We start from the raw sequence: 14,488 nt of genomic DNA on the forward strand, positions 1-14,488 counted from the left end.
AGGCAGCTTTGAAGCCATGCCTCTCCAACCAGAAATCTGATTTCCACCACTTCTCTGGCTTCTGAGATTTCAGCACGCACTGAATGCGGTCGTTAGGACTAGGTGCTTGGGTTTTTTAATAATATCTCAGATTTTAGCATGTATTTTGCAGGACTAGGAACCTGATTTTTTAAAAAGAAATTAAAACCCTGAGATTTCAGCATCCACTTTTCAACCATCAGGACTAGGAACCTGATTTTTTTTTTAATTAAATTCAAAATCACCGGAAGTTGGTTTTGGTTTTTTGGTTTGGTTTAGTGAGTAGCTTTGGCTTTTTTGGTACCAAAGGACACGATTTGGCTAGTTCTGAAGGCAGGGATTGGTTTGAATGTGTGCTTCGCTGTGCTGTTGAAATCAGGTTGTCTTATACGGCCACAAGGAAGGGCTTCCTCTTCTGACGTCTCTATTCACGTGTAGATTTTTAATTGTTAATCCCACCCAGTAGGGAAGGGGGGGATTTCACACAGGGTCCTGCCACCGGATAACCCAAGTTCCCCTGGAGACAAGAGAGAGATTTGTGTTTTTTGCATCAGGCGGTGGAGGTTGTTTGGCTCAGTGCCTGCAAACTCCTTCACCAACACACACCAAAAGCAGCAATTTGGGGCTGAATTGCGGGGGGGGGGGAGAAGGAGGCACCTCTAGGAGATTCCGTTGTTAAACAAGGTCCACAGAGGGAAGAGGGATTAATACGGCTCAGGGAAGAGGAGGGGGAGAGCCTGTCAGATCAAGGCTCGAAAACGGCAGGGCCAGGGTTGTGAAACATGTGCGGCAGGAGGATGCTAATCCCCTCACCCCACGGTGAACCTCTTACAAAACCCTCTTCCCCTGCCCTGCCCACATGCCTACTATCACCTTCCTGGCATTCGGGAAGTTTAACAAAGGACCATCTCCACCCTGCAATCCCTGTTTTGACCAGCTGTGATCTTTTGGGAGATTTTGGCCACAGAGATGGGAAGACGAGAAGGTTTTGGGGTGAGGGCTGTTTGGGGACAGAAATGTCCAACCTCCTGAAAATGATCCAGTGTTGGGGGGCTGAGAATCATCAGCACGCACACCGCCCCACCCCTTGTTCCTCCCTAAAATTGCTTCTGGAAGACAGCCCGACCCAGGAATGAAAAGGAGCCCTTTCAGATGTTGTTATTGTTGTTGTTCTTTATTTGTACCCCACCTTTTGGACGAAAGGCCCTCAAGGTGGCTTACAAAAAACAAACACAAATATAAAAACAATGTGCTGGGCTCCCAACTTCCATCGTCACCCCTGACCACTGGGCATGCTGGCTGCTGGGAGTTGGGAGAACATTTTGTTGCGTGCTCGGTCAGCAAAGTCCTCTGGGCGGTCCACATCAGGTTCAGGTAACGCGCAACTTAAAAACACTGAAGATGATATGGCATTAATCTTTCAGCCAGCGGCAGCTGGGGTCTCAGTGGGGCAGTAGGAGCCGCTCCGGGTTTTAGTCCGAAAAGTATTTCGTCTGAAGCACCTTGGGCAGCGCCTTGAAAGTTCACACTAAAACCCGGAGCGGGTTCCACTGACATGGAGCCACCGGCTGCTGCCGCTTTCAGCCATGAGGTCTAGCGACTCTTAAAGCTTTCCAACATAGAGCGGAAGTTCTTGGGAAGCTGGGCCGTGTGGCAATGCATCCTGCTCTATGCTGCCCAGGGTGGGTGGGACAGTCTGTCCTTTGGGGCATGGACCTGATGTAAACGCCGTTCCTAACTCCACATCGCGATGATTCATGCTTCCTTTGCGTGCTTGTCTTCCTTCTCCCCCCTCCTCCCCCTCTCCTCCTTCAGGCAACCGAGGAACCACCGCTGGAAGTTCGGGGGACGCACTTGGGAAAGCGTTAGCTTCGGTAAGCCCTTCTCCAAAGCTTTAACTAAACCGTGCAGACCCTTGGTGCTTACCTGTCAGCAGGGATCACCATCGTGGTGCCCTCTGGATGATGCCCTGGCCTGTTGGGCCATGCCAGCCGCTTCGCAAACTACAGTTCCCAGGATCCTAAGAGTGGAATAACTGGATGGTGTGAATGTGGCCTTGAAGTCCCAACGACATCTGGAGGAAGACAGGCTTTTGCATCCCTGATCTGAAAAGAGGCATTCCCTGCTTTCAGGGGAATCTCTTGGGGAATGATACCTTCTTAGATCAGGGATGGGGAAACATCTGTGGCCCTCCAGATGTTGTTGGACTCCAAGGCCACGTTCACCCCATCTAGTTATTCCATGCTTAGAATCCTGGGAACTGTTGTTTGCAAAGGGTGCTGAGAGTGGTTAGGAGGGCCCCTATTCCCCCTCCCAGAGCTACAGTCCCCAGAGTGGTTGAACAGTCAGTCCCTCTTCCCAAGGAACTCTGGGAACTGTAGCTCTGTGAGAGCACCCCTTATCAAACTATAATTCCCAGCATTCTTTGGGGGAAGCAGCCATGACAGTTTAAAGTGGAATAAATGTGTGGTGTGAATGTGGTCCAGCTCCCATCATCACCTCTGACCATTGGCCATGTTGCCTGCTGAGGGATGATGGGAGTCCAGGAACATCTGGAAGGTCACACCCCTTGTTTTATTTACAGGGCTATCCTGCCAAAAGGATTGAAATGTCTCTACCTGCCCCTAAAGCACCCAGAGAGTTTGGGTGCAAAAAACACAAGGAATTGTTCGACAGAAAGTTAATCTTGTTTCAAGCACCCCCACCCCATGATTTCATCATGCGGGGAGCTGGGATCTTGGAGCAGAGTGAGGGATCCCCCAGAATTACTCCACCGTTCTCAGCCTTGATGTTTCTTGTCAAAAGTGTCAATACTGGGGGGCTGAAAGTGCCATCGCCTTCAGAACATCTTTTCCTGCCCTCTGGACATTTTGGTTTCCCAGCCTGCTGGCTGGCGAGGATGAGGGGCGGAGCCATAATCCAAAACATCTGCTGATGATTTGGCCGCAATAGAATGAGTCGGGTCCCCTGAAATCGATAGGCTTTGGGGGAGTCAAGCCTGTGGGTTTCAACGGGTCGACTCTCAAGCACAGCTTTGTGTGCCCAAGACACAAAATCCAAATTGTACCCCCCCAAAACAAAATTCCAAATCTGGATTGCAACCCATCCACTTCCCTAGACTGTAACCTTCTCCCGTGGTGCATATTTATAAAGCACTTGTCATAAATGGGAAGCAAAAACCAACACACAACACAACTTCCTAACAATACAACAACGGAACCAATGACCTAGAGAGGTGGTGGGCTGGAGGCCTTCAAGAGGCAGCTGGACAGCCATCTGTGGGGAATGCTTTGATTTGGATTCCTGCATTGAGCAAGGGGTTGGACTTGATGGGCTTATAGGCCCCTTCCAACTCTACTATTCTATGATTCTATGACCTAAGTCAGTTATTTCCATGCCATTTTCTCCCCCGCACCCAACACACCCAAAAGAAATGCCTTTTTCTTCTTTCCATTTGCAGATCTACTCCCCAGATCACTCTAGCAATAATTTCTCTTCGAATCCTTCCACCCCGGTGGGCTCCCCTCAGGGAATAACAGGTGAGCCCTTAATTGTTATTTTATTTGTGGGGGGGGTGGGCTGCGGGAGGAGAAAGAGAGAGAGAAATTGGGGGTGTTCTGTACCAACACAGCAACCTGGAGCAGCCTTTTAAGCTGTTGGGATTTCAACAGCTGTGTCCTTAAAGCTGGAGCAGGGAGCCCAAGAGGCTGCATACAGCCCTCTACGCCTCTCCGTCTGGCCCTCGGGACTCTCCCACCAGCCAGACCCCTCAGTGGTCCTGCTCAGTGACCACTTTGGAGTGCTTCCCCCCCCCAGCTAGAAGAGGTCCTTGAATTGTGATGATGCCTCTTGTTGTGCGGATGGAGAGGGGGTTGCGCGTGTGTAGCACAGGTGTGAGATGGAGCCTGCAGTGTAAGAGTCCTGTCCATCGCTCCGCCCAGTTTTTGCCTTTGACCACGCCCACTTTTAAGACTTAAAAGGTGAGTGGATCTCCCCACGTCAGATCCAGAGTCAGAACTGGGACCAGCAAGCTGTGCTGTCCCACCTTGGAACACAAATCCATCCTGCCTAAAGAAACAGGCTTTAAATTATTATTATTATAAACATTATTTATTATTTTTATTTATTTATTTTTACCCCGCCTTTCAGCCCAAGGCCCTCAAGGCGGCTTACAAAAGACACAAATATCAAAATACAATATAAGAATACGTCAATAAGGCACTACGATTTACAAAACACAATTTTGTTTTTGTGATAGCAACTATGTCAGAACTATTTTAGTGATCCAACTAATTACATTTTATTTTTCCCGGTTTCTGATTACCTATTGAATTAACAGTGTGACTGACTGAAGTATGTCACACAAATGAGCACATTTCAGTGCTTTCATACCACTGTTTGTTGCTTGCAATCCAGTATGCAATGTAGTGGATAGCAAGGATGGGATGGAGGCGCTCACCTGAACTCTGGCCAGCTGCATCGCCGCCTCTCACTAGAAGGTTGAGATGGAGGCAGCAGCAAGGTAAGCCAGGGACACATGCACCAGCAGAGCCAATCGGGTGCTCCTGCCAGTGCATTTGCAGAATGCTCACCTCGCCACTACCTCCCTCCCAACCTCCCAGCAAGCGGCAGCAACACAACACAAAAAATAATACATTATTAATTGATTTATATTATTATTATTATTTTATTTTATCGATTTATATCTCACCCTTCTTCCCAGAAGGAGCCCAGGGCGGCAAACAAAACCACTAAAAAGACACTAAAATATCAGAAGAACAGACTTTGAAATATATTAAAACAAAACATCTTCAAAAGCAGCTTTTTAATACAGCTTTAAAAGCTATTCCAACACAGACGCAGACTGGGATGAGGTCTCTACTTAAAAGGCTTGTTGAAAGAGGAAGGTCTTCAGTAGCAGACTGGGATGAGGTCTCTACTTAAAAGGCTTGTTGAAAGAGGAAGGTTTTCAGTAGCAGACTGGGATGAGGACTCTACTTAAAAGGCTTGTTGAAAGAGGAAGGTCTTCAGTAGCAGACTGGGATAAGGTCTCTACTTAAAAGGCTTGTTGAAAGAGGAAGGTCTTCAGTATGTGCCAAAAAGATAGCAGAGATGGTGCCTGTCTAACATTTAAGGGGAGGGTATTCCAAAGGGTCGGTGCCACCACACTAAAGGTCCACTTCCTATGTTGTGCGGAACAGACCTCTTGATAAGATGGAGGCCCTCCCCTGATTGAATGGGTATATAAGGGGTAAGACAGTCTTTCAGATATCCTGAAACATATAATATATATTCTATTTTGTGACACGTTGGCTCCTGTTTTCAACAAATTAAAAGCTGCTTTTTTTTGAACAGGGTCGTTTCTGGTTCAGCCAACCAACCAACCAACCCCTGGTGTTAGTGGGAGTCTTTCCACTTCCCCCTTTAAGACAAAAATGTCAGCCAACGAAGCAGAATGTTGGGCAGTTCAGGATAAGGCAAACAAGGGCTTAGATTCCTGTGCTGAGCAGGGGGTTGGTCTTGATGGCTTTACAGGCCCCTTCCAGCTGCTATTCTGTGATTCTATAAGGAGTTCTTCACGCAGTGCGGAGTTAAACTCGGGGGGGGAGTTGCATTCAACTAGTTCCTTCTCAGAGTAGACCCACTGAAATTAATGAACCTAAGTTAGTCACGTCTGTTGGCTTCAGTGGGTCTGTTTGTGAGTTGGACTAGCATTGAGTGCCACCCTGGAATTCGCTCCCACAAGAGAGGAAATGATGGCCACCAACTTGGATGGCTTTAATAGAGGTTTCGACAAATTCAGGGAGTGGCTACTAGCCACGATGGCTATGCTGTCCCACTGTCGGAAGCAGTTATGCGCCTTCGAAAACCAGTTTTCTGTTGCGCTCAAGTTCTGCTTGTGGGTTACCTAAAAGGGCCATCTGTTTGCCGCCCCACCCCCCGATCCAGCACTGCAGGGCTCTTGTGATGGTTCTCGGGGACAACAGGCCCTCTTGTGGGTAGGAATGCAAATGCATAACTGGCAGAATTCATCCGGTCCATCAGAATGGTCAGTTGAAACGACACCGTTCTCAGGCTGTGTTTATCTGACTTGAACGCTATGTGCCTTAATGTTTTTATTTTAAATTCCCCCACCCCCCCAAAAAAAATACTCTTGGGATTGAGCCGGAAAATACTCTTTAAGATGCAAAGCTTTGCCGCCGCCCCCTTACAAAGTAGCTGAGTCAACAGATCTGAAGTTTGCGATATTTTGGCTCCACCTAGTGCTGCAGTGGAGGCACTGCATTTAGTTTAATTTTTTTTAGTTTATTTTTACTTTATTTATACCCCGCCTTTCGGCCAAAGGCCCTCAAGGCGGCTTACGAAGAAAAATAGACACAAGTATAAAAATACAATAAAAACAATACACTTTACAAAAATTAAATTAAATAACAAATAACATTATCATTATCGGCACCCCCAGGAAAGAGGAGGTGGCATTAGCGGGGTATTAGCATTTGAACTGACCCTTTCTGTGCTGCGTTCAAACAAGGCAGGTTCTCGCTGAGAGTTATGACTTGTGGCTGCATCCCACCCTCGAGTTATCACGATGTTTTCGTAGGACACTTGGGTGACTAACTGAATTTGCAAGCTTTTTTAAAAAAAATCTAGTCACAGGTTATGTATGCAGTGGATCCATGTTGTGCTGTGTGTATTTGTGTGTACATAATTTCGCTTTAAAGCAACACTGCAGCAGCAGAGTAACAGCAGATGTTGAAATGCGAGTGTGCCAGCGTGTGCGTGCATTTGCCGAAGAAAGCAGGCTTTTACCCTGCATCTGCATCACTGAGACTGGAGACTTAGTAAAATAAGAAAAGCTACTTTATTTATAGAAATACATAGTAGATAGAAAAGCAAACCTAGTTCTAACTAACTAAGTTGGAGGTGCAACGCCCAGGTGTAGGAGTTAGCCCCATGCTTGGAGAGAGCAGAGACAAAAGGATGTCTCCTCTCTCCTGGACAGTCGGAGGACAAAGGAGTGGAAAGGCCAGCAGGAGGAGGGGGCAGGTAAGCTTTCCTAAAGACGTCACAGTCTAGCAATGGAAGGAAGTCAGTCAGAGCATCACAGGTAAAGGGAAGCAAGCCTATCCATCTGGAGGACCCTCGCTCTATCTCCCTTCTGGAGCACAAGCAAAAGAACAAAACAGGAGTTGCTCTTGCCCCACTTCCAACAATACACACACACACACACACCCCATGCACATGCTTTGGTCACACATTAGGGGGCATTTAGGATTTTATTTTTTAAAAATTATATCTGATTACGTCATATTTTCAATGCCAGTCGGAATAGTTAAGGCGGCAGAGGCAAAGCCTGAGCACCGGATTGCTAGCAAGGCAGCATGTTCTGAACCTTGTGCATGAAGCCTAACACAGTCAGGCGCACTCAGCCCCTGAACGCTGCTGATGGCGGGGTGGTGGAGAGGACATCCAAGTTGCGAGACGTTTAGGCAGCAGAGGTACTTTGTGTGAAGTACTGCTCCTCCTCTGTTCAGCACTGGTTCGGCCTCATCTTGAGTACTGCGTCCAGTTCTGGACACCGCACTTGAAGAAGGATGCAGACAAACTGGAACGGGTTCAGAGGATGATCAGGGAACTGGAAACAAAGCCCTATGAGGAGAGACTGAAAGAACTGGGCATGTTTAGCCTTGAGAAGACTGAGGGGAGATAGGATAGCACTCTTCAAGCCCTTGAAAGGTTGTCACACAGAGGAGGGCCGGGATCTCTTCTCGATCGTCCCAGAGTGCAGGACAGGGAAGAATGGGCTCAAGTTGCAGGAAGCCAGATTTCGACTGGACATCAGGAAAAACTTCCTGACTGGTACAACAATGGAACCAATGGCCTAGGGAGATGGTGGGCTCTCCAACGCTGGAGACCTTCAAGCTGGACAGCCACCTGTCGGGGATGCTGTAAGCTGGATTCCAGGACTGAGCAGGGGGTTGGACTCGATGACCTTATAGGTCCCTTCCAACTCTATTAGTATTCTATTCTAATAGCATTCTGTGAGGAGTTGGTGCAATTCCTTCTGGGCAGGAGGTATCTTATCTGGCTAGCGAGAACTCGGCATCTTGGCGAGAGCAGACTCCTGAATGTGTCCCAGAGGGGAGCTGGTGAAAAGGATCACAAAACCGGGAGCTTGCCCTGGGCCTAATTATGGTGCTTAGGCACATCTCCTCACACTTTACCTCACACTTTACCTCATACTTTACCTTTACTTTACCTCCCACGTCAGCTATCTGCTTGTTCTCCTCAGGTTCTTCGCAGTGGCCCCGGGCTAGTGGACAGGGTGCCTTATCCCCGAGCTACGAAGGGACCCTCCATACTTTGGTAAGCATCCACCAGCCTCCTCTCTGCCACCGTCTGGCTCTGATTCTCTTCCTCGCTGCCCTCTGCTCTTTCCCCTAGCACTCACCAATCTGGTGCCCTCCAGATGTTTTGGACCACAACTCCCCGCTGATCACCATCTAAAACGTCTGGAGGGTGCCAGGTTGGCAGAAGGCACCTTTCCACAATCACGTCTCGCACAAAACTCATTTCCATCCTCAATTCTCCTACCTGTAAAATGGGGTTTGTAAGGACCTATCTCCCCAGAGAGGGAATAGAAATGTGAAGGCCGGGGGGTGGGGTGGGGACAAAAAAAATTGGAGAAAAAAACTTTTTTCTTCCAATTTGGGTTTGGGAATTTTTCCTGTATTTCCGGGCCTTCACATCTCTCAGAAGAAAGCCTTTTGTCCCACCCTCAAAAAGTTCTCCATATTTACCTTTTTACCTTACATAGCTTGGTGCTTGAGCCCAAAATGGTGGGCTGTGGGCCCCCTTCTCTGTTCAGAGCACTTCACTTAACCTTGTAATCCTAACAACAACCCTGTAAGGTAGGCCAGGGTTGTTGTCGCCAAGAAAAAAAAACAGCACTGTATTAATATCTCCTCTCTCTTTCTTTCCTGAAGCAAAACAAAATGGAAGACCACTTGGATGAAGCCATCCACGTCCTTAGGAACCACGCTGTAGGTCAGAGCAACCACAGGGACATCCATGACTTGCTGGCGTCGGCTTCGGTGCACAACACCTCCGTCGGCGGCCTCAGCCAGTCCTTCCCCCCAGCCTCAGTGTTGCCGATTGCGAATCGGCACTCAAATCTGGTAAGGGCCGCGGCATGAGTAGGGACTGGAGGCACCTTTTGCCTTTCCAAAAGTTTTGTTTAAATTGTTTTTACAAAAGGGAAAAAAATCACCTTCCTCCGGAGAAGTTCAAAGTGCAGAGCTGAACGGTGACGCACAGCTGCTGTCAAAAAATCAGCACATTGGCATTGCATTAGTCATCGGGCCTCCCCAAATATCGTGTGAAATCTTACGCTGCTGGGAAGGAAGGATGAGCCAGGGTGCATTTTTCCAACTCCGCCAGCCTTTAATCTCGGTTCCTTTTTCCTTTCCTTTAAGTCTTACTCAGAGCAGACCCGTTGAAACTGATGGGCGTGACTAACCTGGGCCCATTTATTTCAGTGGGTCTATGCTGAGTAGGATTTATTTATTTATTGCATTTATATACCGCCCCATAGCCAAAACTCTCTGGGCAGTTTACAACAATTAAAAACATTAAGAACAAATACACAAATTTAAAAGACATTTTTTTAAAAACAATTAAAAAAAACACATGCTAAAATGCCTGGGAGGAGAGGAAAGTCTTGACCTGGCACCGGAAAGATAACAGGGTTGGCGCCAGGAGCACCTCGTCAAACAAATCATTCCATAATTTGGGGGCCACCACTGAGAAGGCCCTCTCCCTTGTTGCCATCCTCCGAGCTTCTCTCCGGATTTGGTTGGGTACATCCCCTTGTGCACATGTGGAGCTGCTTCATACCAACAATATGTCCCAATATGGTCTACTCTGACTGGCAGCGGCTCTCTGGGGCCTCAGGCAGAGAAGGCTGTTTCCCATCCCCCTGCTTACTACCTGATTCTTTCACCTGGAGGATTGAGCCCGCAGCCTTTTGCGTGCAAGGCAGTTGGCGCTTGATCACTGAGCTGCCTCATATGGACTGTTAGAGGGTTGTTCCTTCTGGCACCCGGCCGTCAGGACCCACTCTCGCTCACTCGCTCCACCCACTTTGGCCTGTGGCCTGACCCCCCCCCCCCGTGATGTGGCCGCACGCACACACAACCCAAAGACTACTTCTAAGCAAATGCAGTCTTTGGGCTGGGAAAAAAAATAGGGAAGGGGGATAGTGCGGCAGTCGCTCAAGTTCCCCTCCCTGAAGCCCAGGAGAGCTGCTGCCAATCAGAGCTAGATGGATCAATGGTCTGACTCAGCATAAGGCAGCTTCCTCGGTTCCAATCTTACATGCGCTCTGCCTGCAAGGTTTTAATGCTCTCCAGCTCGTTTCTGCAGTCTGAAGGGCTGGAAACGTTGGTTTGTTTTTACCAATGTCTCGATGAAAGCTTATAGGTCCTTACGATGCCCGCTCCAAACGTGCCACCATTGTGCAGCGCTAATTGCAGAGTGGCTGTCTCCTGCCTTTGGTGACTTACCTTTTTTGGGGGGGGTCTGTTGTTGCAGGTGGCAGGAGGTCACCCTGAAGACGGCCTTTCCAACAATCCCAGCCTACTCCACAATCACGTTGCTCTCCCGGCTCAGACCAGCTCGCTCCCGGACCTCAACAGAGGCCAGTCTTCGGATGCCTTCAGTGGTAAGGTTGAGTGGCGTGCCTCTCCGCCCCGTACGCCACCCTGCAGGGCTCCAAAGCCCCCAGCCTCCACGTTGGTGTAGCTGAGTAAAGAAACACAGAGGGGGCCAGGCAGAAGAAAGGGGTGCCTCTGAGAAAAACAACGAAAAGACTGTGGATCCAGTGTTAGTCATACTCAGAGTAGACCCATTGGCATTAAAGGGCGTGACTAACCTAGGCCCATTAATCCTGAGTAAAATGTATCCAGTGGTGGCTGGTGCCCTGTGGAACTGGCGGGGTGGAAAGCAGGGAGCCCAACAGTAGGTGGTGCCGGAGCCAATGACAGGCAGAGCCAAACTCATTCTAGTTTTAGAATCGTAGAGTTGGAAGGAGCCTATAAGGCCATCAAGTCCAACCCCCCCTGCTCAATGCTCCTCCCTGCTGAGTTCTGCGAGTGCAACACCAAGACTGAGGAGGAGGGTGGGGACAGCCCCTTGACTGGTTGTAAGTAAGAAGGCAGGCAGACTGAGATTGGTGGGGTGCTGCCTTGTTTGCCCTAATGGAGCAGCCTCCGCTGACTGTGTTCTCTGCCCTTTTTATTCTCTGTTGACAGTTACTCAAGGGTGTTATTGTTATTATTATTATTATTATTATTATTATTATTATTATTATTATTAACAACAACAACAACAACAATAATAATAATAATAATACATTTATATGCCGCTTATGTGCCAGAATGATTCTATGAATAGCTTCCTCGTGGTTCACATGCATGGAATTAATTATAAAAATCCATACACTAAAATGCATGCAAAGGCCATTCCATCAAAACATTTCAAAACACCCACGTTTAAAATATACAGTAAAACAGGCCCATTTTTTTAAAAAAAAAGCATAACAGTTAAAAGAGCAATTAAAGCGGTTGGATCAAGAAGTTCAAGCTCTGGGGAACACTTGCCCAAACAGGTGTACCTCCAAGAGCCGGCAGAATGCCAATAGTGATGAGGCCTTTCATATTTCAGCAGGGAGGGCATTCCATGACAGAAAAGCTCGATGGTCTGACTCAGTCCAAGACAGCCTCCTGGGTTCTTGACTTCCGGAGAATCTTAGTTCTATTTATAATTTTATTTTTAGGAAAGCAAGCTTCTAGCTCTCATGGCGGAGAAGGGTGCACACACAAAAAGCCATCCACAGAAACGTCAGGGGGATTGGCCAAAGGCAGCTTAATCCTCTGTCCGTCTCTCTCACCTTTGCCGATCTGATTCCTTTGCAGGCTTGACGGGCCTGGGCAGGGCCAGTGTCTCGTCAGGCACAAGCGAGATCAAACGGGAGGACAAGGAAGACGATGAGAACACGTCGGTGGCCGACAACTCAGAAGAGGAGAAGAAAGAACTGAAGCCGTCACGAAACAGAACAAGGTGCTCACTGAACAGGTCTCAGATTTTCTCTGTTCCCTTTCCGAGGCCAGCAAGGGCGGGCGGGCCTGGAATCCTGGATGCAGGACCTTCCAGGCAGCAGGGCAGGGCGGGTGGTCGTAATGCAAAGCAAGCCCCCTCCAGCGTCCTATTTCGGGCAGGGTGGCCTTCAGGAGCAAGGCCGGCGAAGCAAGCCAGCGTGCCCATTTCGGAGCCCTAATGTCAGTCACGCTCGTGCAGTAGACCCACTGAAAGGAGTGGACAAGGCTGGCTGAAGTCCATTCGTTTCAATGGATCTACTCTTGAGTAGGCCACAAGTCCTATAGTGGAGGCTGAAGCTGCCAGTTTCTTTGGAAAAAAACAGCATGAGGAGTGGAGGGGCGGGGTTGTTGGGGGGAAATGTGTCCAAACTTTCCAGGGAGACTGCATTTTTATTTTCCAACCCTGGCTGTGAGTTGCACTGGTTAATATATATACATGTCTGTTCAAATTTATCCTACTTTTGTTGCATGTGTGTGTGTGTGTTTTATGCCACTCATTTCTACAGGCGGGGAAGTCTAGGGAAAGAAAACGTGCTGTTTTTCCTAACAGCTGCGTCGGTGGTTTTCAAACTGTGAGCATCCAGCACCTCTTCCCTTGCCTGTCCTTGCAAAGGATCCTGGGTTGAGGGTGCAGGAACCGCCTTTCCGTGGCACAGCTTCAGCCGTTCTGTTGCCCCACACAAATGGAGACTGTGCCCTAGGACATGCGGCTGGGCATCTCGCGGGAAGGGATGCCGGAAGCTCACGTCTTCCTCAGAGACCTTTGTCCACCATTACTAACCTCACAGTGGAACCCTCCCGATAACCGTGGGGTTTCCGGGATCACGCTTTGTAAACCACAGACCTCAGAGGTATGGAATGGAAGAAATGGCATCTCCACTCCTTCCAGTTCAGTGATCTTTTAAAACTTGTAGTAAGTGATATGTAGCTCTGTGCGCGTGTGCATATGTGTCTGTTGTTTTCCTTTTCTTTTTTTTTTACTTTTTTTGTGAACGTGTTCCGGTGCCGAGGTGTGCACACAAGAAAAATGTCCCCCCCTCCTTGTTTCATTCTTATTTCAAATTATTAGTCAAGATGAGGATGAGGAAGACGACCTTCTTCCCCCAGAGCAAAAAGCCGAACGAGAGAAAGAAAGGCGGGTTGCCAATAATGCCCGCGAGCGCCTGCGCGTCCGCGACATCAACGAGGCCTTTAAAGAGCTTGGGCGCATGTGCCAGCTTCACCTTAACAGCGAAAAACCGCAGACCAAACTGCTAATCCTTCACCAGGCCGTGTCGGTTATTCTGAATCTGGAACAACAAGTTAGAGGTCAGTGGAGGCTTCCGATGTGGTGACGTTTCGGAACGGCATGGGGCTGTCTGTCTTGTCCTTCCAACCCTGCCCTGGTGCGCGCCTGCCTGGCGCTCTCTGCCCTGCTGATGTTTCCCCCACCCCGGCCGCCCTTGAACTCTCGCATCTTTTTTACACTGGTACCTTTTTTGGTTTTGCGTGTTGTTGCTTTTTACTTCTCTGTTCCGTTGGTGTGTCCCTTGCTTTCCTGTTTTGCATTTGGGATAGGAAAAGAACCATTGCACTTCCTGCATGCCATCCCTCGCGCCTGTGCAGGGGTGGGTGGAGGGAGTCCTAGTGTTTGGGGGGGGTTCTTCTCCTGCTTTGCTACATAAGCACTAAAGGACAACTAGCTGTGAATCAGAGCATTTTATCTTGGAAAGGAGGAACGTTCAAGCTTGTTACGGATAGGTCCCTTCAGATGAGTTCCTGTATATTATCCATAATTGGTGAGAACTTAGAGGAAGTTCCCTTCAGACAACTTCCTATACATTATCCATAATTGCTGAGAACTTAGAGGAAGTTCCCTTCAGACAAGTTCCTGTATATTATCCATAGTTGGTGAGAACTTAGAGGCAGCTCCCTTCAGACAAGTTCCTATATATTATCCATAATTGCTGAGAACTTAGAGGAAGTTCCCTTCAGACAAGTTCCTGTATATTATCCATAATTGCTGAGAACTTAGAGGAAGTTCCCTTCAGACAAGTTCCTGTATATTATCCATAGTTGGTGAGAACTTAGAGGAAGCTCCCTTCAGACAAGTTCCTATATATTATCCATAGTTGGTGAGAACTTAGAGGAAGTTCCCTTCAGACAATTTCCTATATATCATCCATAATTGGTGAGAACTTAGAGGAAGTTCCCTTCAGACAAATTCCTATATATTATCCATAATTGGTGAGAACTTAGAGGAAGTTCCCTTCAGACAAGTTCCTATATATCATCCATAATTGGTGAGAACTTAGAGGAAGTTCTGTCCCAAT

At 48.2% G+C, this 14,488-nt stretch overlaps 1 protein-coding gene across 16 annotated transcripts in view; it reads left to right on the forward strand.

Annotated features, from left to right (window-relative positions):
- TCF3 (transcription factor 3) overlaps positions 1-14,488 on the forward strand; it is a 271,367-nt gene that overhangs the window by 86,200 nt on the left and 170,679 nt on the right. For 9 of the 16 annotated variants that reach the window (XM_061601006.1, XM_061601010.1, XM_061601012.1 and 6 more), the window contains 7 exons: positions 1,834-1,892; positions 3,479-3,557; positions 8,312-8,385; positions 9,006-9,197; positions 10,612-10,741; positions 11,994-12,153; positions 13,246-13,484. In XM_061601006.1, coding sequence (XP_061456990.1) covers positions 1,834-1,892; positions 3,479-3,557; positions 8,312-8,385; positions 9,006-9,197; positions 10,612-10,741; positions 11,994-12,153; positions 13,246-13,484 — 933 coding nt within the window. The remainder of the gene's footprint in view (positions 1-1,833; positions 1,893-3,478; positions 3,558-8,311; positions 8,386-9,005; positions 9,198-10,611; positions 10,742-11,993; positions 12,154-13,245; positions 13,485-14,488) is intronic. The other 7 variants (XM_061601016.1, XM_061601017.1, XM_061601020.1 and 4 more) reach the window with 3 other exon arrangements.

The sequence above is a fragment of the Rhineura floridana genome, chromosome 18, assembly GCF_030035675.1.
Source record: "Rhineura floridana isolate rRhiFlo1 chromosome 18, rRhiFlo1.hap2, whole genome shotgun sequence".
Lineage (NCBI taxonomy): Eukaryota > Metazoa > Chordata > Lepidosauria > Squamata > Rhineuridae > Rhineura > Rhineura floridana.